At 36.3% G+C, this 21180-nt stretch overlaps 3 protein-coding genes across 3 annotated transcripts; all 3 read right to left on the reverse strand.

Moving 5' to 3' along the window:
- Window positions 1-78: 78 nt before the first annotated feature.
- Window positions 79-1329, reverse strand: LOC103443539 (F-box protein At3g07870-like). Its single transcript, XM_008382413.1, has one exon. It carries the CDS (start codon window positions 1327-1329, stop codon window positions 79-81), a length of 1251 nt encoding a protein of 416 aa, XP_008380635.1.
- A 2827-nt stretch (window positions 1330-4156) lies between these two features.
- On the reverse strand, window positions 4157-13771 carry LOC103443403 (probable acyl-activating enzyme 16, chloroplastic). The gene is made up of 18 exons (XM_008382237.4): window positions 13275-13771; window positions 12571-12768; window positions 12251-12365; window positions 12055-12142; window positions 11489-11694; window positions 10900-11018; window positions 10032-10181; window positions 9628-9695; window positions 9206-9311; window positions 8215-8373; window positions 7801-7854; window positions 7641-7721; window positions 7194-7331; window positions 5964-6123; window positions 5163-5242; window positions 4880-5025; window positions 4605-4662; window positions 4157-4521 (listed from the first exon to the last, which is right to left on the reverse strand). Exons 1-18 carry the CDS (start codon window positions 13491-13493, stop codon window positions 4429-4431), a joined length of 2238 nt encoding a protein of 745 aa, XP_008380459.1. The 5' UTR covers window positions 13494-13771; the 3' UTR covers window positions 4157-4428.
- A 1764-nt stretch (window positions 13772-15535) lies between these two features.
- Window positions 15536-17954, reverse strand: LOC103443540 (probable glucan endo-1,3-beta-glucosidase A6). Its single transcript, XM_070820372.1, has 4 exons — window positions 17812-17954; window positions 16686-17698; window positions 15990-16302; window positions 15536-15756 (listed from the first exon to the last, which is right to left on the reverse strand). Exons 1-4 carry the CDS (start codon window positions 17855-17857, stop codon window positions 15719-15721), a joined length of 1410 nt encoding a protein of 469 aa, XP_070676473.1. The 5' UTR covers window positions 17858-17954; the 3' UTR covers window positions 15536-15718.
- Window positions 17955-21180: the final 3226 nt, after the last annotated feature.

A 21180-nucleotide genomic window follows, 5' to 3' on the forward strand; every position in this document is an offset into this window, starting at 1 on the left:
AATGAGACGTCGTCAACTCAAACTCTAAACCCTACTAAAAAAGCTTGGAATATGCAGAAAGGGAATCGAGATTCCTGCTCATTCTGATTCCTTGTCGCTTTCCTGCTTGACCTGATTCCTGTTTAGTAAAGATGGCCAAAGCGGTGTGAAGTTGGGAATATGGAGAAATCCTTCTGAAAGATTTGAAGGTAAACCATCAAGGTCAAATCTTACAATCATCTTAGGAGTATAAGCCCACAATCGATTCTCATGCGTAAACCAGATCTTCCCTTCCTTTGTGAATTTCAATATATCAGTAACACAAAACTTAGAAGAGTATGTGAACTCATGCTCTTTAGTCCAAGACTCCTTCATCACCCAAATCTCAATCATACTAGGTGTTGATCTAAGAATTAGGAAGAGACTACCTTTGAGGACTCCGAGCTTGAGCTGAGCAACTGTCAGATGCAAACAGCAAGGCGGTAGTGGTAACTGTTGGAAGCACTCTCTTTCGACGTCAAATGCACATAGAAAGGGAGCACCTGCACTTGGAGAAACAGGGATGCCATATGCATATAGAACGGGACGGTCCCTGTTATGACTTTGAGCAATCCAATAAAGAAATCCATTGAGATAAACCCCAAGAGAATTTCCATGGAAACTGTCGAAGGATTCTCCAGTTTTTCTCCAAATCCCAGAGCCAACTTTCAAAACCATTACATCACAAGATCCTTCAAACGGACTCATAATCCGGACTACTTTATAGAGGTTGCTAATGGGACTAAACCCAAACCCTAAACAATCTCTCTTTGCAGGTTCGGTAGGTGTTGGAAGAGTTAAAGACTCACCGGTGACAGGATTAGACAAGTAAAAACGATGGACCTCTGTCATCGCAGGGTACACGAGAGATTCGCGGTAGCAGAGGAAGCCGTTGCACGAACCCACAAGGGAATATTCAAGTACTTTAGCTTTGACATTTGGGTAGATGATTTTACTGAAGCGCTTGAGCACGACCTGGTTTCGGTTTGAAGCCCTGTCGAAGTCGACCAGAAACTGGCCTTTCCATTTGGGGTGATTCAGTTCGTTGAACAAAAGGCAATCCGGCGTTCGTGAAAATAGGTCTTCTGTGAACTGAGGGTCCGATAGCAAACGACGCCAGGACTTGCATGTACGGTTGCACTCGACGAGCGTTTTGATTGGGAGTTTGCAGAAGATCTGCACTGTTACATCGTCTGGTAACTGAAGGATGTAGGGTTTATGATCGTGCTCTTCTTCTTCATTAACTTCTAGTTTCAGGGATCCGTCGCTGCTGCTTGGTGGGTGCCTGCAGCACGCTTTAGTTTTCTTCATCGTCGAGAGAGAGGGAGGGAGAAGTGTTTATTAGTATGACCTCCCCACTTAGGGTTGGTTGTGTCGTTGAGTTGCGGAGACCGTAGATTGTTTTGGAGCGAGGAGAGGAAGAAGAAAGTATGGAGAAAATTGTTGTTTTCTCAGTGATTCAGGCCATATATATATGTATTAGAATGGATTTAAAACTACAAACGAAAAAGAGTCCGTTTTTGCTACGGATGAGGATTCTCTGCTTATTTTTAGCTCCACCAGTTAACCTGTAGAGATTATTTAGCATACTCGAAACACAAGATGATACAATATATATCATCATATAAGTAGAACGACACTTAAAATATAAAATTTTCATCCACTTATATAATAACATCTAGTGTACCATCTCATGCATAAAAATTTTCTCTTAACCGTGATGTGGCACTACTCCTAATCCTTATATAATTAATTGGGCCACGTCACCGTGTCTATTAACCATATGTTATCTAGTCATTTAATTAAATATTTATGAAAATAAAAGCAATTAAATTAGGGTTTTTTTTACTATGGTAGTATTTCTTTTCATTTGTAAATGAGAGATCATCTGAGGAGAAACTCATTTCGAAACGAGAAATGCAACTCTTACACTCTTGACTCTCAGGAAGAGAATTTTTAGTGTGATCGGAACATAGGGGGATACACCACGTATCACTATGCAAATGGTAAGATATGTGTGTTAAAAAGTTAATAGCGTAAAAAAATAAAATTTCCATCACCTATATAAAAGCACGCGATGTACCACCTGTGTTCCGATTACAAAGAAAAATTTCTTACTCTCAGGAGACAATGCACTAAGAAGCTGCTCATCTCAAGGCCTCCTGAAAACCCTTTCTTTGAGAAAAGCCGTCTTGCTCTCCCACTCTGTTTTCCAAGTGGGTTGGATTACATCGAGCAGCTTCTGGGAAAAAAATTGAGGCTTGTCTTTTTTATATGCACGAGTGCTTCATTAACATGGTCCAATACATAGTACTTGCAACTAAGGTATAAAATATCGATGATATCGAAAATATTGGTAGTCCAAAAATACGGAAATTTTGATGGAAATATTGGGATATTATCGATATCGATAAAAATTGAATAAAAACCATGGAAATTGTAAGAAAAACTTGAAAATTTTTATTGAAACTTTACAGGATGTTTATTTAGTCAATTATCTATTAGTTTATCAAAAAAAATTGGAAGGAAATGCATTGCATGATAGATATAACTGATTTAAGTTGATTATATAGCGAGCTGGCAAACAGTGTGAGTGTAGAATATATGTAGTAATTAATGAAAGAAGTTTAAACACACCATAATCATTTATATATAATGAATTAGTACAATATTTTACACTTTATACATTGCATGGTAAGATACATGAGTGACTTAGCAAGGTCTAAAATATCGATGATATCAGAAATATCGATAGTCCAAAAATACGGAAATTTCGATGGAAATATCGAGATATTATGGATATTGTAGACCATGCTTGCAACAACCCAAATTTATTGTCATCATTTTTTACAACACCCCACATATTCAAACACCAAAATTTCCCAAAATTAAGCAGGTTTTTTAATCAACTTGAACGAAACCAGGATGAAATTGTTGGCAAATTTTCAGAAACGGATGATTAGAATAACCCAAAAACCAAAGTGGTGAGAGAAATATGAATTAGGGCATATAAGTCATTTCATTTTAGAACATACAAGGCATTTGATATTTAAATTTTATCTGAGGTGCATTCATCAATAGGGGGGTGCCAATAAAACAACCTTTAAATTAAGGCTTATTAGTTGAATTCCCCTAAAACCGTAATTTAGTCTCCACATATCAAGTTATCATTTGAAACTAATTTTGTCTCACTCTATCCTCTGAAACTGCCAATTCCAATTTCAATTCTTTTGGTCTCACTTCACCTAATGTTAAATTCAAGGGAACTTTAACGAAAAGCACCTAGTACTGTTCACTTTAACGAAAAACCACATTTTTACACTAAAAAGTCAATCCTGGTACTATTCACTTTACCCTTTATTTTGTCCTTATCATTAAAACTCAAAGTTTTCAAGCTCTTTTCATTAGTTTTCCTTAAATTCAAAGGTATTTTAGACATTTCACTTTTTAAACCACTCTTTGTTTTGTCTCCATCTGATGCTTGGGTTTAGTTGACTAATCTTCTTGACAAAACAAATTAGGGTTCAAGAAAGAAAAGAAAGGAATTTAATGATTTATTGGGTTTGAATTTTACATTTTCAACAAGATGAGGTGAAGTGAGACCAAATGAGTTTAAAATGGGTTTCAACGGATAAAGTGAGACAAAACCAATTTTAAGAGGTAAATTGAGACATAGTGGCAGTTTCAGATACAATTCAACTAATAAGCCTTAAACTAAAGAAACACACTATATAGTTGTAATTTTCCCAGCGCATGCAGAGTGGGAGCTTCTATAACGAGTAAGTTTTGTGCGAGTCTGTGGTTCAGTTTAGCACAGTACGTAATTACCGATTAAAGTGATAATCTCCAGGGTTTTTATGATGATTGTTTTTTTTTAACTCTCATCCCCTTCAATATTAGGTTTTTAAATGAAGCGTGTTCAACAAAATATGGAGGTGCCAATAAAAAAATAAACCGTGCTAGTTCGAACCCCCTTAATTTCCCTTCTCATAACAACTACTTATTGTTCTACTAAAAAAAAAGATTATGAATTATACATATGTATCACAGTAGATCTTATAACGACAAATTTACATAAACCAAAATCGAAAAAAAATTATTAAGTAGAGTAGAATCTAACGAACTTGAAGATTTAGGCTTGCATGCAGATCAATAATTTCATATTATGGCATTATATTTCCAGCGTAACGTAGAAGGCTCTGGTGGCAGGTCAAGATACTCTTCTTTCGGATACAACATGCAAATATACAAACTTTATAGTGTTGTGTTTCAAGAGATAGCAAGGAACTTAACTTACATTACAGAGACTCGAAAAAGTATTGGACTGGCTACACACAAGGCCTTGCAATTCTTATTTCCTATAAATTACATGCACTTTAAACTGCTTCTGTGAATTTCGGGATAAGATGTTTACTTGTACAGGTTATTTATTTGCTCCTTGAACTGAGCTACGACTCGGTCCCTTCGAATTTTCATAGTTGGAGTCATTAGTCCACTATCAATCTGCACAATAGAAGGTATTACTAACCAGACAATTACCAGTCACATCTGCAACTTGAATGACGACGCAGGCAAAGATACTTTACCGTGAAGGGTTCATCCACAATCAAAATCGGTCCAATTTGAAACGAACACCCTGTAGTCCTGCATGAAATAGATAGGGAACTATAAGAAAAAGAAAACATTAGATTGTAATGGCCTCTGATGTTGTCCTCATAGGCTGTATTCCTTTTATGTTTCTTGAAGTTTTCAACGGCATGTCATTACGATGATATTATGACAATTTCTTTCATGAGTTTTTATTTCGGTGGTAACTAATTCATATCCGCTATGTAAAAGATAGTTTACAAAGAAATCTTACCATCTTCTTAAATCTTCATATACCAAGTTTTTCATTTTATCCATACTGAGCTCAGAGGCATTAACATCTACAATGGACAACTTTTTGGCTGCAAGTAAAACCTCTTCTTTGTTTGGAACAATTATTGCCCCAAGTCGTCGTTGATCCTACATACAGATATGCCATACGACTCACAAAATCAGTACATGTCCTCTTAAATGTAGCAGAATATAGATAACTATAGTTCTGGAAAGTCCAATGCAGAAAAAGAAAAAAGAACAAAAGAAAGCTGCTGAAACTCGACCTGGCCGACCACAACAATTTGTTGAATTAGACTACTTCTCATGGCAGCTTCCTCAAGCTCCACTGGTTCAACATTTTCACCTGATTTTTCAAGCAAATAAAAATTAAAGAACAAAAGATGGCAAGTAGGGTATTAAGAGGAGAAAAAGGGGAAAAGGAGATGAGAAGAAATTTATTACAAAGTTCTAAAATCGGAATCCACTATATTACCTTTCTTTTATGATAAAGAGACTTTTTTAACAACAAATTAGCATAAAGATGTTTGTCAAATTCTCTAGATTTCAGACAAAGAAGAATCCCGAAACTCAATGGAAACTCAAGCCCCCAAGAGCCGACAAACATTTTCACACAACCCTTACACCGACATAATCTTCAAAAATCCCATTACTCCTTTTGTTTCTCACTAAAAGACTAGATTTTAGAATATAAAAGCATATAGTTCACCTGACCCACATCCAAACAGCTTACGCTTTAGGGAATAGTGATAAGCCAACGAAATTGAAGATCAGCATGATAAAGTAAACAACTAAAAGCTCTTAATTTGAAATGTAAATGAGATAAATAATATAAGAGGAGTTCAAACAATTATGACTACCACAAGCTGAAGAAGAGAAATTCCAAAAGTTAAATCAAATGGCTGGTAATTCTAGGTGGGGGATGGGGAAGCGGAAATGGACCTGGTTGGCCTCTGAGGGTGTCCCCATTGGCCATAGGCCTAAACGATCTGCTACTATTCCTTTCACTTCTTAGCAAGAAGATACATGGCGGTGTAGTAGAAGAAAATTAAAATATGTTTGTATACCTGTTGAAAGGACTATAGTATCCTTTGCGCGTCCTTCCAGGACAATAACACCTCCACAACGACGACTTCGCCCTGTTGAGTGGTGAGGAGCAATCCAACCAATATCTCCAGTACTCAGCCAACCATCCTCATCTAGTACTTGCTTTGTAGCCGCTGGATTCTAGTTCAAAATGTGAATGCAAAGGTCAATTGACATCTTACGCAAGGAAAAAATAATATGAATTCTGATTATTTTGGGTGAAAGCAGCAGCAAAATGGCACCAATCTCCAAGATACATTAGCAAGTACACTTTCCAAACACTTACACACATGAACTAGCGGGCACCTCAACATTTTCACCAAATTAATAGAGTAAAACTATTAAATACTATGTTATGGACTTGGATAAGTAGTACGAAGAAGTAACGTTTCTACAAGAGTAAATATGTTCAGAAAGTCTGCAAGTATATGGGGAAAATTAAGGCTAATGTGGAATATAAACTAATATTGGGCTCACATTATAATAACCTAAGCTTTTCTTCTTAAAAGCGTCTGGGACAGTGGTAACCAACAATTCAATCATGATATGGAATCTTGTGTTAAATCCTGAGCGTATGAAACACTGTGCTAACCCTGCTTGGACTTAAGATATATCTTGATGGGGTAGGTTCAATTTAACGACAGTGGTGCCTCTACACATACACTCATATGAATGTAAATATATAAGTAATGTATGCCTGCAAATATTTGGTGCATTACAGACACCTACCATGTGATAATACTAACCAGTTCAGTACCTCACAAGTTGCAGTTTTAAAACATTTAACGGGTGGCTCCGTAATAAATACTAGAATATTTCCGCTAATATACAAAGGGAAAGGGCCCGTCAGCTAGAAGTTTTGAGCATCTTTTCTGTGAGTATAAAGATGCTAAGAAGACGGTTCCTGGTTATAAGGATCACTAATCAATTAATAATGCCTAGTTTACATCTATTGAAGATTTCCATGGTTCTAAATTACACTCGTGTAATCTATTTATAAGGAAGTCTCGAGAAGAATGGGAAAATGAGTTTTAATAACCCTTTTTTCTTCACCAATATTACAGTACCACAAGTTTTATGTCTTTAGTCATACCACCTTTTATCAAATTTTACTATTTAAACCCACAAAATGCCCATAAAATTTTAGCATTATCTTATCAGCGACTCAAAAATTAAAAAGCTCATTCTGATCTACAAAAGTTAAATGTTACCTTATAGTATCCTTTCATCACTTGTGGGCCCCGAACATTTATAATGCCACTTGATCCTGGTGGGAGAACTTCACCAGTTTCCAAATCAACAACTTTGAACTCGGTATGTCGAATTGGAGGCCCAACTGAACCAAGAACCTTCAAAAATTTAAATCTGTGATGTTATCATACAATGTACCACATACGGAACTCACAGCCTTGAATAAAAACATATAAAAACCTTGGGCCTTTTATCACATATAAACACTTTACATTATCATCATAATTCCTTGAACTTTTTCTTACATATAGGTTATAACTTGAGCTTTGCTCTAACAAAGCAACAATAATTTTTCCAAAATATCACCTGTTTATTTTATTTTCTGCTATCACATGCACTGTCATAGGTTCCATTAACCAACAAGTACATATCAATTATTTATATGTAAATTAGATTGCTGTTCTTACATTATTGTTTGGCCGGCGAGCAGCAATAACTGGAGAAGTCTCTGTTAAACCATATCCATTTTGCACTTTCACACCAATTGCCTGCAAGCGCACATCGCTAGAATGAGAGCTGATTGTCCAAAACTTCTCTTTGGCAGTAATATATGAGTGAGAGTCTAACCTCAAAAAACTTATCAACATGTGATGGCAAGCTACCTCCTCCGCTAATACCAGCCTGCAGGAAGCCAGGAAAGATTTCCTTAGTTCACTTCATTCCAGTCAAAAGCATCCATGAGATATACTTAGAAGACCCAAAAAAATGACAAGACAATCTAAATCTTCTTACACACAGGGACTTTTGCAGATGAGAAAGAAATGTAGAAAATAAGTAGTTACAAGAACTCTAAAAGTTTCCTGACTAAAACACCAATCCTTCAGATATATTAACCAATGTATTCAGTTGGCTTGTGAACGATGATCTACAAACCAAACCACACAATACACCAAAGAAAACCACTAAATACCCACTTTTCACACCGTCAAATTCTAATAAAAAGAAGCTGTGACTACAATAAATGACTTGAAAAAAGATGACCTTTGATATTCCGACAGCAGAATGAATTTTAGTATAGACAAGCTTCTTTCCCAACATATGCAAAGGCCATAATATCGCAGCAACAACTCTTGCCCATAGCCAATCATACAGTGAAGCAAGATAAGATGGTTGCTTCTGGTTCCTTGTCAAATATGTTCCCTACAAACGAAATTCAAATCAATCAATCCAATAAGTTTGGCTGGGAAATGAGTTGTTAACTAGTAACACCTTAGACATAAAAAGATCAATAACTGAGTGTGAAATCAGTTGTTAATAAGTTTGAGATAAGAAAGGCAATTAAAACAAGATGCCTCCAAAAAAAAATTTTACCAGAAGATTCTAATGCATTCAATCAAAGAAAAACTCTATTTTTTATGGGATGGTAAACAAAATTATGAACAAATAGTTTAAATATAAAAGAATTATATTACTGTTATGATCAATAATCTATTTAGACCTTCTAGGGTTATCATTAATGTATTAGAGCCTCGGTTCTACAACATCCTCCAAAAGGGCTATCTCCAGCTGAGATTTGAATTCCTAGGCTGTATTTAAACTACTCTAAATCTCAACACATAGCTGATGTGGGACCCAAATGATCAAATTGCCGTTGAAAATTTTTCTATTGATATTCCTGTCACTACTATAAAGGGCGGGGTGTAAGCTCTCTATCAACAGGGTCTGTTCTCCTTTATATGTTCTGTTTTGACAGCAAAAAGTGTTGAGGCCGGTTGCTGTGTCTCAGACACGTGATGCCTAATTTGTTAATATAGTGAGGCACGTCACGGAACTTAAGTCATTTATGAAGATGTGATGTCTATATTGTGGGTGCACATGAACTCATTCAGCTACTGGGCCCATGGTGCCTAAGTTGTTAAAGTAGGCAGAAGCACAAATCCAGTTTACGTTTAGGCCTTTTTTTTCATCAGTATATTATGGCCTGTGCAAATAGAAAATAGCATAAACAAGACAAGGTACTCAGTGGTTGAACCTCGTAAATCCTCTTTAACTCCATGTATGCCAAACTGATCCTTATGAATGTAAGTGCAATAAACTTACGAGCAGTAGAGCTCATAGAGATCTGTTTCTGAATCCCACTGCATGATGAAAATATGAAAACTACTTTAGAACCCTGAATGAACAATAACGACTAACAGATAACCCTAAATGTTGAAAATATTTCTGCAAACGAATACAAAAAGAAGAAGAAAAAAAAGGTTAAAATTTCAACTAGTTGATGCATTGTACAACCAATTTTACAATGTTACAAACAAAACAAAGCGAACAAGGAAAAAAAAAATCGACACATGTTCAAACAACAAAAAAAGGGAAACTCATAAGACAGTTGTCTACTTTGTCATTAATTAAAACCAGACCTCTGCAGTAGCATAATTTCCAAGAAAAAGGACATACCTGTAAAGTGTCTCATACACTAAAGGAACAGAAATTATGAAATTTGGTTGATACTGTAGCAAATCCTCCTATAAACCAATAATCATATCAATTAGTACATCATAAAAGCAAGAAAAGGTATCGAATAACTGGATGTGAAACAAATAGTATGTCATTTTCTGTCACTAACAATATTCTTGTAATTTGTTGAATCACCGGAGAAGGTTAAGGTAAAGTTATTCCTTGAGAAAAAAATAATGGTTGGAGCAACGTGCAAGCCACATGCATGACTTCCCTATCATGTACTTTCTCGAGAGAACATTGTCCAGCTCTGGAAATAAATTTCTTCAGAGTATAGTATGCTGGAAAGTTGGAAACAGAGCAACTTAACATCCATGAAAATAAACAATTCAAAACAGTAATACCTTCAAGTTCCTGACAGTTGTGTATACTTGCTCGATTCCGTACGTCAATGTGAAATACTCACAAGCTCGTTCATAGGCATGCCAAGGTGGAAGCATGCTGAGAAATCTGTCCCCAGCTTCAGCAGGCACAACATCCCATAGGTTTTTTATCTGGGAAAAAAGCACATAGAAAATAGCCTCAAGTTAACAATTATAGACATCTATTGGCTCCATTTATAACAAAAAGAAACAGGGGAATGTCATCCAAAATGCAAAGGAAGAAGAGGGAACAAAGGAAGAACTAAACTACCTCTAACAATCATTTATAGTTCAAATTAAACATAAAAGGAAGGCACCTAAAATCCATCTTTGCAACACCCTAGAAGTCTCCAGAGACAAAGGCGTTATTAGTGCATCTTGTCATACATCATAAGTTGGACGGCCTCCTGGCCATGATATAAGTTCCATATCACTCACAAAGTTTGCAAATTATACGTACCCATTTTATTAGAGTTTGGGTCTGTATATTTTATTTTAATGTCAGATTCTTCATATGATGTAGGGCTCATCACGTATTCGAATTTCTAGAGTTCTAGAGAAGACAAGATGAGTTGAAAACGAGCTAAATCTATGTACTTAGTAGCTTTTCCAACTTCTTCGGTAGTACACCATATATTGCACGTTCAAATTGATTATCAAATATGACCTTTTTCTTATTCTTTAAATGGCTTTTGCAGTACTTTTGATATAACAGGGAGATGCATGTTTTCGTCAGTGCAGTTTTACCTATCAAACAGAAAAGGTTAAATGACAATAAATTTATCCAGTGAAGTTACAGTCTAGATACTATTGCTTTGTTGATCATACCAAGATTATTCAACATACAAACCTGATGCAACAGATTTCGATGAGTTAGCATGACACCTTTCGGGTTCCCAGTTGTTCCGCTTGTATATACTAGTGTAGCTACATCATCTGAGTTGATAGTTTCATATGTATACTTTCCCCCTGAAATTAAGCCATATGGGCGTTGCATTCATTTACCCAAAGAGAGGTATATTATATTGGCTAAAGAAGTGCATCGAAACAAAAATTATAAGCAGTGCAATTTCCATGTTAAACAAATACTATCAAAGAGCATATGTATCCCAAAGTACTATGATGCAGGGCAGTGGTAATGAGCTGCCATCCAGCCGCTACATTGATTGAAAACCAGAATAGAAGACAATTCCCAGAAACAAACAACAGAAATAGAGAAATAAAATCAAACTGGGAACAACTATGATTGAGTTCAACGGCAAGACACCCAAGAGAAACTCTATAATCTGGTTACTGGCATGAAATTAGTAATAGACTGAATACGAGGTCTCCTAATAGACTATTTAAAATATGGTTACTGCAGCCCTAGCATCATAGATCTTTGGTACTATCTTAAAGCAAAAAAAGAAACTGTTAGCAAAGACAGAGGGATGACATACGGGCATCATTAAAGTCGAGCATACTCTTACGACTCTCTCGACCCAGATCCAGAATCTCCTTGTAGTTAAAAACAGGAGTCTTCTCTTCACTGGCCAGGCTTGACTTCTCCCCCCAAAGCAGAATTACAAATTTCGTGACAACCTTGGAAGAGAATGCTTCTGCGATCTGATTGAACAATTCAGGACTGTCCACGGCAAGTGCGACACTGTAGTCGTGATGAAACTTAAGATTATTTTATGGAGTCATCAAGGCAAAAAGAGAAGGAAACATGTGTTAAAAATGCTTTAGATTATTTGAAAGAACAAATTTGCACTCATTAAGGCTCGAAAAGAGATCGACTGTGAAATCATGTTACTATAAAAAGTTGCAACTGCACAATTATGAGAAGAGTATCAAATTGAAACCGATGAGACAAACCATGTTGAGTGTCAAGATTGGAAATGAATTTTACCGGTGAATATAATGTAAAATATACATCTCATAATTCATATATTAATATAACAAAGGTGGTGGAAATTGACTTGAATAAGCAGAACAGGCAAGTAAGAAGGCACTTTGTCCACACCTTTCAGAGTGATCATATATTTGTAACAACTCTTCCACTGAAGACCTTGAACCTCTTACCACATTGATAGCTCCAGTAGCCATTATACCTAAACCAACATAAAACATGAGGATAATTAAAATCCATAAATCATACATAGTGAAGAATACAAAATTTATTTAGCAGCACATTTGGTAGGCCAAAAATGGAACTGTACCCTGATCTGCTACAAGCCAACGACATGAATTATTGGCAAAAAGTGCAATTTTGTCTTCAGGCTTTACTCCAACAACTCTTAGGCCTTCAGAGAAATCCAAAATTTCCTCTTCCAGCTGCAATTTCAAAATTGGAATAAAAACAAAAGTTATAAACATAGTACTATCATTTCTTCGTATTAACATCGGAAGAAGAAATGATAAAATTGAACCAACCGATATAGAGGCAATTGGATGAAGCACGCAAAAGAAGATAAAGGAACAAACAGTGAAGGTAAAACAAATATGTAAGGGAGAATTAGAATCAGAAAAGAAAATTAACCTGTTTATAAGTCATGCTTGAAGGCGGGTCATGGTATGGATCTGTCAATGCTACACGATCACCATATCTCTCGGCTGAAGATCTCCAAATGTCAGGAACTGCCTGCCACTCATCAGATACAGAAGCACCATTCCTGTTTAGGAACGCACTTTCTAGAAATGGTGAATACCTTCTTATCTGCAGTTCCTCTGTCTGTAACTGAATATTTCAGATACAAATATATGTCAGTATTCAGTACCCTCTAGCTGTGTTTCAATCCAAATACTCGGGAACGTTAGACCGCATTGCAAGGTGAATTACCTACCGGTGTCTGATTCCTTATTTAAAACATGAAATTAGGAATAGTGGTAAGAATGTCACACAAACGGTGGTGCAACCAGCAACAAAACCAAAACAATTCAAACTATTAACTAATGAGCACAGAACATGATTGCCTCCTGAGATTGTAACGCATTCAGAACCAGAATAACCGAAACTAAAATCCTAAACGCGATTTCATGTCTAAGAATCTCAACACAGCTCCTATCTCAGAATACTATCAAATGCAGTCACAAGCTCACCAGCACTAATAGAATTACAAAAGCAGTAACATTATGAACAAAAACATATTAAAAAGAGCAGAAATTGAATATATAAATTCAACATAAACCAACCAAAATTTAAAAAATTCATGAAATTCTCAGAAAAGGGTGTTCAAGAATCACCTTTGATTCGCAAAACACTCGAAACCCGCGATTCGGAAGAAACCCACCTCGCCTTCCATGCCATGTTCGAAGAAAAACACATCTGCTTCTGAAACTGTAGCTAGAAAACAGGAATTGAAGGGCACCCCCACAATCAGAAGAGCTTGCCAACAACAAGTTGGGCCTCAAGGAAAAGGTGGCGCCAATTTGATTTGCAGAAGCAGCAGATGAAGAAAGCATAGCTGATATCTGTGTGTTTTGTTATCGTGCGCCTCTGACTTTCTACAGATTTTATGCGTAATATGCTGATAGTGTGAACGAGAGATGTCACAGCGACAAGAACAACGATAAGAGCTTCATAGTGTTTGTCGGAGTGTGGAAGTTGAGATCTTTAGTCGACCAAAGTATTAAAAAAGTGGGAGGATTCGATGGGATCTTTGAGGTGTTCACCCTTAACAACACAACTGGTTTTGATAGTGAGAAGATCATTAATTGCCGTACTTTATCAAAACCTTGCACCCTTAGATGGTCGTTTTGTCATGTACCTTTGTCTACGGTATTAAACGCATGTCTTTTTCGTTCTTTATCCCAAGTCCAAACCAGCCAAAATTTTATTTAAAAAAAATAGAGTAAATTGTAGCAGTATCAATTTTAATCAAATTTGAGTAATGATCTCTCAATTAAAAATTTATTACCATTGGTCCCTCAACTTATCAAAACGTGTAGCTATAGTCAACTTCATCAATTTTTTGCCAAAGTTGGTTATGTTGGATGGTCTATTGCTATAATTGGGTTAAAGTTGAAAGACCATTTCTCCAATTAAATTAAAGTCGAGGGACTACTGGTAATAGATTTTTAGTTGAGGTACTATAGCTGTACGTTTTGATAAGTTGAGGGATCAATGCTAATGGATTTTTATTTGAGGGACTATTGCTCTAATTGAGTTAAAGTTGAGAGACCATTGCTACAATTTACTAAAAAAAGTAACACAACTTTCACGTCCTGTCGCTTAAGCGCTAGGCAGATGATCGATGCCTCAATTAATTCTTAAACATTTAAAAATTAAAAAAAAAAAGATGATTAGACGCTAGCTTAGTCTGCTTAAACACTAGCTGAGTCACAAGCAACTCTCACTTAGATAGAAAATAAATTTTATTTTGTATTTATTTTTTAAGAAATTGTAAGAGATTTGTTAAATACTTAGATAAACACTTGTTATATGCTTGTTTCCCATATTTTCAATATTTTCTAATACTTTATAATATTTATGTCATTCTATTTGCAATTTATTTACTTCAATACAATTATGTATTTTTATTTAAGTATAAGTAGACATTTATTTATACGGTATATAAATTAAAAAACTGCCTAGTCTCTCGCCTAAACACCTGAGCACTAGGCCTTTGCCAACCACTCGACTAGCACATTCTGATTTTCTTTTGGACAATCGATACTACACTAAGGAGAGTGGGCTAAATCTTATAATGGTCTAACAATAATATAATTCAAATTCATTATTGACAAGAATTGAACTTAAAACTTTTCATTTACCAGTGAAGAAAAATACAACGAAACCATAATACTAAGTGACATTATGCTATTATATATGGTTTTATTACTCATTGATTGATTGATGTTATTACAATAATTGTGGCCACTAATCCTCCATTGATTTTCATATATCATTATATAGTAGACGAGTAGTGGTGGTTGTCCGCAATATGCGGCTGGGCCCAATGTACGTAATATGTAAGACTGGTTGTAATCACATACTTAATTTTATTTTTTACATATTTGTTTGAATATTTGGTCATATAATGAAATGAATTAAAGAAGAGTAATAGACAAAAACTAATAAGAGTATGTGAGAAGTAAAAAAAGATGTGTGAATAACACTACCCATATCTAATTTTTTATTTTTTTTAGGAACACCCATATCTAATTAGTTACGATCATTTCCATGTAAATTATATATATATATATATATATATATATATATAGACATACTAGTGAGAAGAAATGACGCTTTTTTTATTTCTCCTCTCAACATTTCTCTTGTTTCTCTCTATTCTCTCTTATTATCTTTTTCTTTATATTTTATTTCCAACACGACTGGTATTAACGTTGGAAATGAAAATTTGTTCTATTGGTCTACCCTCAGCATAGCGTACTTGTATGTCCTCGGCAGTCAAAAGAGGCATAGTGTCGTCATAGAGACCAAAACTAGAGTGTTTGACACTTGGGGGCTGGGACACTTCCCATCAGCATTGAACAAAAACGGATAATTGAAGAGTTGCATTGAACAAAAGCAACATTTTCTCAGTTATATATAAATAACAAGCAAATTAACGTTCATCTGTTACAGTTATACTTTCAAGTCTAACAATTGAGACACCATCTCTTGCAATATTGTTTTAGCCTGATCAGCTGCTTTTATTTTTAAGAGAAGCATTTTCTGATAATCTTCAAAAAATCACACTTGGGAACTTGCAAGATCCATGACCTGCAAGAAGAATACTAGTTAATCAATCTTAATTCCCATGAAAATAGTGTGAGAAAAAGTTTAGTTGGAAATCTTATTTGAACCCGAATCAAGTAGTCACAGATGTAGAGTAATGTATTAAAATTGGAATAAATTCATGGTTCAATTCCCGTCAGCGTAAATAAAAAATAAAAAACAAAAAACTCTTGTATTAATAGGCATTCCCTTTGGAGAAGAGCAAAAAAAAAACTTACTTGGGTCCAGAGATGTTTGCTCAGCCAGCCCATTGAAATGGCAAGTAGCTCCCTGACTCCTAAACTTGGCCCAGTACGAGCTGAAAGCAAAGCTCGCATGCCAAGTCAACGAAACCGGTTCATAACACTCCTTTCCTGGTGAAAGAGCGTCACACGTCCCACTGGCATTCCCTGCAATGCACGCATTGTTTACAGCCGACCCCAGTTCTTCGTCATTCACACTCACACCCTTCGCCACCACGCACCACACCGCGCCCTTGTATGGCCTGTTGTTTTGCTCCTCCGGCAAGGGCTCGTAGTCCTCCAACACCCGCTTCCCTACAATATATATACACATATTAATCAAGTCGTTAAAGAGAAATATCAAAAAGTTTGAAAATGTAGTACCTTATCAGCTAAACAATCTAAAAATTTCATCTATTCCACCTTTATTAGAGAAAGGGTATACACTAGACATGCGATTGAAAGTTTCATTTAAGAAAGTATGTAAAATAGAACCAAAAAAATGAAAGTACGTCAAACTTTTGAGTGAAATGTAAAGATGGTTTCATTTTGCACGTCAATATTTATTTCTTTCTCTTCATTCTCGTTTGATTTATTTAATCTAAATGCAAGAAATAAACAAGAGTGTTGGTGTATGGAAATCACTTCTTTAAAACATATATAAAAATTGGTTTACTAGAGGAATTTGAGGACCATGCCTGTCAAGTCAACGTCATAAATGGGAGTTCCATCAGCATGCAACAAGCCCCAGTGCCTCTCCGTCCCTGGTCCTGTCTTTTGATTTTCATCAAACAATGAAAATATGAATGTAGGTATGACAACACCAGGCCTAGCTGGTGTTCCAAGAGGTGGTTTTGCAACCATTCTGTGTATCAAATTGCGGTTATATGTGGCGGCATTGTGTATATTAGCACCGGGTTGTTCAATGTCCCCAGAACTAGGCCAGCCGGTTTCCGTGATCAGGAGCCGGATGTTGGGGTACCCAAGCTTGGTCATGGCAAAGATCAATGAATCAAGCATTTGGTCTAGGAGGTTAGTGTAGACCAACCCAGTTCCCGGGTCAGTGTACTCCATGGTACTGTTTCCTTTAAATAATGCGAAGTCTAGGCTAATGTTGCCAGGGTTTGAAGACCATGGGAAAAAAGGGTACACATCAATGAAAAAAAAGGACCTGGTCCGGTTCAAGAATCTCAGCATCGGGGCCATGACCGTATCGGATATATCAGCCCGAAACGTGGCTTTTGATGGTGGAAATGTTGATTGCAACGCATCCATGGCCAATGGGGTACCTACTTTGATGTTTGTGATGTTTTGTGATTTGAGGGAGGACTTAATTTTACTCATGGCAGGGACTAGATCGTACCACATTTGGCGATCTTGGTCCGAGGAGTTGTAACTAAGGACTTCATTGCCTATGAGGAGGTACCGGATCATGGTTTCGGGGTAATAGGGGAGGACATTGTTTCGGACCCATTCATCGGCTTTGGTTTGATCTGATGCAATGGTTGAGATTTCATTGTTTGGGACCATAATTGAGACTTGGAGATTCGTTCCAGATAAGAGTTTTAGGATTTCCAGGTCTGCGTCATAGAGTTTCACACGCCCTGCGTTCATGGCCTTGAGGAGCTCGATAGACCGGTTTGCAGACGGCAAATTGTTGCCTAGCCGCCCATAGTTTATGCCAATTTTGCTTGAGATCTCTGCAACTGTACTCAAGTACAGAAAAAAAATGTTAGTGAAACATGAAATTTAGGGTTATTAACTTATTACTATATAGCAAGGTGATGATCTAATTACGTGCATGGTTTCGTATACTTACATGAAAGACCAAGGAGAGGGAAGAGAAAGAAAAGGAAAGGTGCCATTTCAGTTGTTGATGTTACGATCAATGCAATTGCAGGGATATATGCTGTTTTGCAGCATGATCTCTCTTATATATATCTTGGAGAATGGAGAATGTGAAGAGAATGGAGTTAAGAATATTGGATAGTTTAAAGGTCCATGCAAGATATTCTGGGTTGCTATATTTGCTGAGTGATCTTTGTGAGGGTTTGGAAAAGAAATCTTAGTACTCTTGTTTAATATGTGGTCAAAGATGGGGGCAAACCATAGAAATAAGTAGTCAAGTAATACTGATTGATAAAGTAAAAGGCAAAGGTTATGATATAAAAGATTATATAGACGACATGGAGCCTTCTTGCCTACCCTTGGTTCCATTGATTTGTTTACTAGTTATTTCTTTATAAATACAAAATCATCTCTAATAAGTAGGCCCCACCATATTAATAAATTCTTGTGTATCTGATACACCACGTTATATTAGGATATCGTCCGAATAATTGTGGATTATTGGGTGATTTAGGTTGGAGATCAATGATAAGATAACATGACTAGCAAAAAAAAGGGAAAATTAGGATTATTGAGTTATAAGGGTTAGTTTGTATAATAGAGCATTATTATAGTGGTATAAATTGCATGGTAGGAGACACACAGATCCGTTTGTGAAGTTGAGCTACATTTATGAAATATAATATGTATCCTTGATGATTGATAACATGCTATAATTGAATTACATGACTGTGACACTGAGCTTAGCTTTGGCAATGATCTTTGATAAGACTTATGTCCCTATTGAATTGTGGTTTCGCTCACTTTACAGATTTGGAACGAGAATGGCTAAGAGCTAGACGAGCTGAGGTTGGATTAGAGGAGAGAATTAGGAGTTTTATTTTTATATACTTTAAAGATTTCCAAGTCGTTTTGATAAAAGAGAAATTTATTTTTGATGCTGTATTTCATTTCTCCTTTTATTTTGATTAACTTTCTCGCTGGTTTAATCTTTAGGAAAATTAATAAAAAAGGTTTCAAAACTTTGCATTTTAACAAAAACCATCTATAATTGCAAGAGTATAAGGTTATCATAGTATTGCAGCTCAAGTAAGATCTTTTTCCACAGGGATTGAATGAATAATTTATGTTAAACCCAATTCTTAATTAATTATTTGAAAACAAAGTTTGGAAAAATGTGATTTTATGACTTAAAATATTAAAAAAAAATTTAATTAAAAATAAATAAATAAATTGGGAAAGAAAACAAAAGAAAATAATTTTGAAAATCTATTTAAACACTAGGGTTCCATCGTCACCTTAGCAATTCTACGTAGTTCTTCCAATTACTTATAAATTTCCCATGCATATTTTGAAGGTTAGGTTTTCCTAAAGTATGCCCTACGTGGAAACTCCAACATAGAACGTATATCTAACATGCCACTTGTGACAACCCGTCCCTAAATTTACGTTTTTATTTATTTTAACCGAGGAAATTGACGAAAATACCCTAGAGGCAAGGACTTTGACTTGCATTGACCATCATCTAGAGAAACGTAAGACTTATTATTTTAGCGTATTTGTGTAGTACTCGTTGGTACGAACACATAAGCGAAAACCGGTTGCGAGTCCGGATTATAACGGTATAGTTACGGATGTTTGAAATTGTTTACTCAAATTTTTGTTTAGGAAATAATTAAACTCCCACTTTGTGGGAAAGAAGCCCAATCAGGTTGTGTTATTGTGGCCAATCAGAAATAAAGGTTGGAGTGAGAGGACCAATTAGGGGAGGAGAGAGAGACTGATTTCCCTTCTCCCATTCCCGTCGACCATCCATGACACACCCTGATCCTAGAATCAAAGCGTGCTGGCCGTCACGTGAGCGTGACGTAACCAAAATTGCGATGCGGAAGCAAAAGATATGAGAAATACGAAGGAATAAAAAAAACCAACTACTAGCAATAATAACCAACTAGCATGCTAGAGTGAGTTTAAGTGTGCAGTACAAAATTTCAGAGCATAAATACTAGGTGCAGTCAAGTAGGACTATAATTAAATTACAACACCCGCAGGTGAGTCATACATGCAGGAAGTCTGTCAGAAAGTCGAAGAAAACCTCGTGAGCCACCAACTGCTAACTAGAACCTGGAGGGGCGCAAAACAAAATTGAGTGGGTCAGTAAAACCAAAGTTTTCCAAAACATTTCATTTAAAGCAATTCTAACCCCTCACTGTAAAACTTGTATACTTTCCCATAAAATAACATAATAGCATAATATTTGTTCAAATCTCTCAAAAACATTAATCTTTACTAAAATCCAGCAAGTATGCTATGCAATAATGTCAATGACAGAATATGGATGCATCAATATAACAGGTGATATAATGAATCAACCGGAGACCCTGTAGTTGGTCATGTACGGTTAATTCTATAGCTCACTATCCAATCCAGCCGGAGTCACCACGGTGACCTGTACGACGCTACTCTGCACATAAGTCGGAACTACCTGAAGTAGTCTGTACGACAAGAATGGTGAAATAATACGCTATAGTGCTTCTCTCATCAATCATCTGCGCGCATAATCTAAGGTCACATACCAGTCGGAACCACCTCTAGTGATCTGTACGACTAGCATGTCGGAACCCTCTCATGGTCTGTACGACATGCACCTACTTGGATCCAAGGTGAGCGTGCGGTGCGGTGCGGTGAATACTATAAGCACTATCACCAAGGGTGCATGTTATGAGCTCTCAACACAATTCACATCATCAATAATTCACATGAATAACAGAAAACTCACCTGATACTCACTTGTGCACCCACAACACCAATTCATATATATATATATATATATATATATATGCATCAAATATCAATTCATATAATTCACAATGTGCATGCATGGCATTTTAAAACATACTATCATTTAAATTCAATTTTTGGGAAAATCAATAGTATATAGGTATAAACAGAAAATACTGCCCACTCACTGGTAAGTCGATGGGTCGTAACCTCCGTGACGTCCCTGGATGCGCTCGTCCTCAGGATAGGTGTCACCTATATGCGAAACAACTATAAAAACGTTAATTAAAGCACATAACCGACAATTTGAAATAACTTCTCATACGGTGCTCAATTTGGGTATATGAATATACCATAGTGACCTACTCGACGTCACGAATGTCGACATATTTTTAGAAAAAATTTTGGGCTTGTCACGCGCCCCCACACGCTTGGACAGGCACGGGTCCACACGCCCCCACGCGCGTCTCCTACCTTGGGCTCGCCGGACTGGTTTTTCCGGTGGCTGGAAAACTGGAGATTTTTCAATCTCCTTGTTCTCCGTCATTTCTCAACCAAT

Source organism: Malus domestica, chromosome 04, assembly GCF_042453785.1.
Source record: "Malus domestica chromosome 04, GDT2T_hap1".
Lineage (NCBI taxonomy): Eukaryota > Viridiplantae > Streptophyta > Magnoliopsida > Rosales > Rosaceae > Malus > Malus domestica.

Bases quoted from the DNA above. Each gene is read 5' to 3' on its own strand.
- LOC103443539 (XM_008382413.1), bottom strand. From the start codon at position 1,329: ATGAAGAAAACTAAAGCGTGCTGCAGGCACCCACCAAGCAGCAGCGAC.
- LOC103443403 (XM_008382237.4), bottom strand. From the start codon at position 13,493: ATGCTTTCTTCATCTGCTGCTTCTGCAAATCAAATTGGCGCCACCTTT. The intron at 9,696-10,031 runs GTATTACTGTTT...ATTGGTTTATAG, and splicing joins CAACTGTCAGGAACTTGAAG to GAGGATTTGCTACAGTATCA. The intron at 5,026-5,162 runs GTCGAGTTTCAG...ATCTGTATGTAG, and splicing joins AAATTGTTGTGGTCGGCCAG to GATCAACGACGACTTGGGGC.
- LOC103443540 (XM_070820372.1), bottom strand. From the start codon at position 17,857: ATGGCACCTTTCCTTTTCTTTCTCTTCCCTCTCCTTGGTCTTTCAT. The intron at 17,699-17,811 runs GTAAGTATACGA...ACTTGAGTACAG, and splicing joins CCCTCTCCTTGGTCTTTCAT to TTGCAGAGATCTCAAGCAAA. The intron at 16,303-16,685 runs GTCCTCAAATTC...ATTGTAGGGAAG, and splicing joins ACGTTGACTTGACAGGCATG to CGGGTGTTGGAGGACTACGA.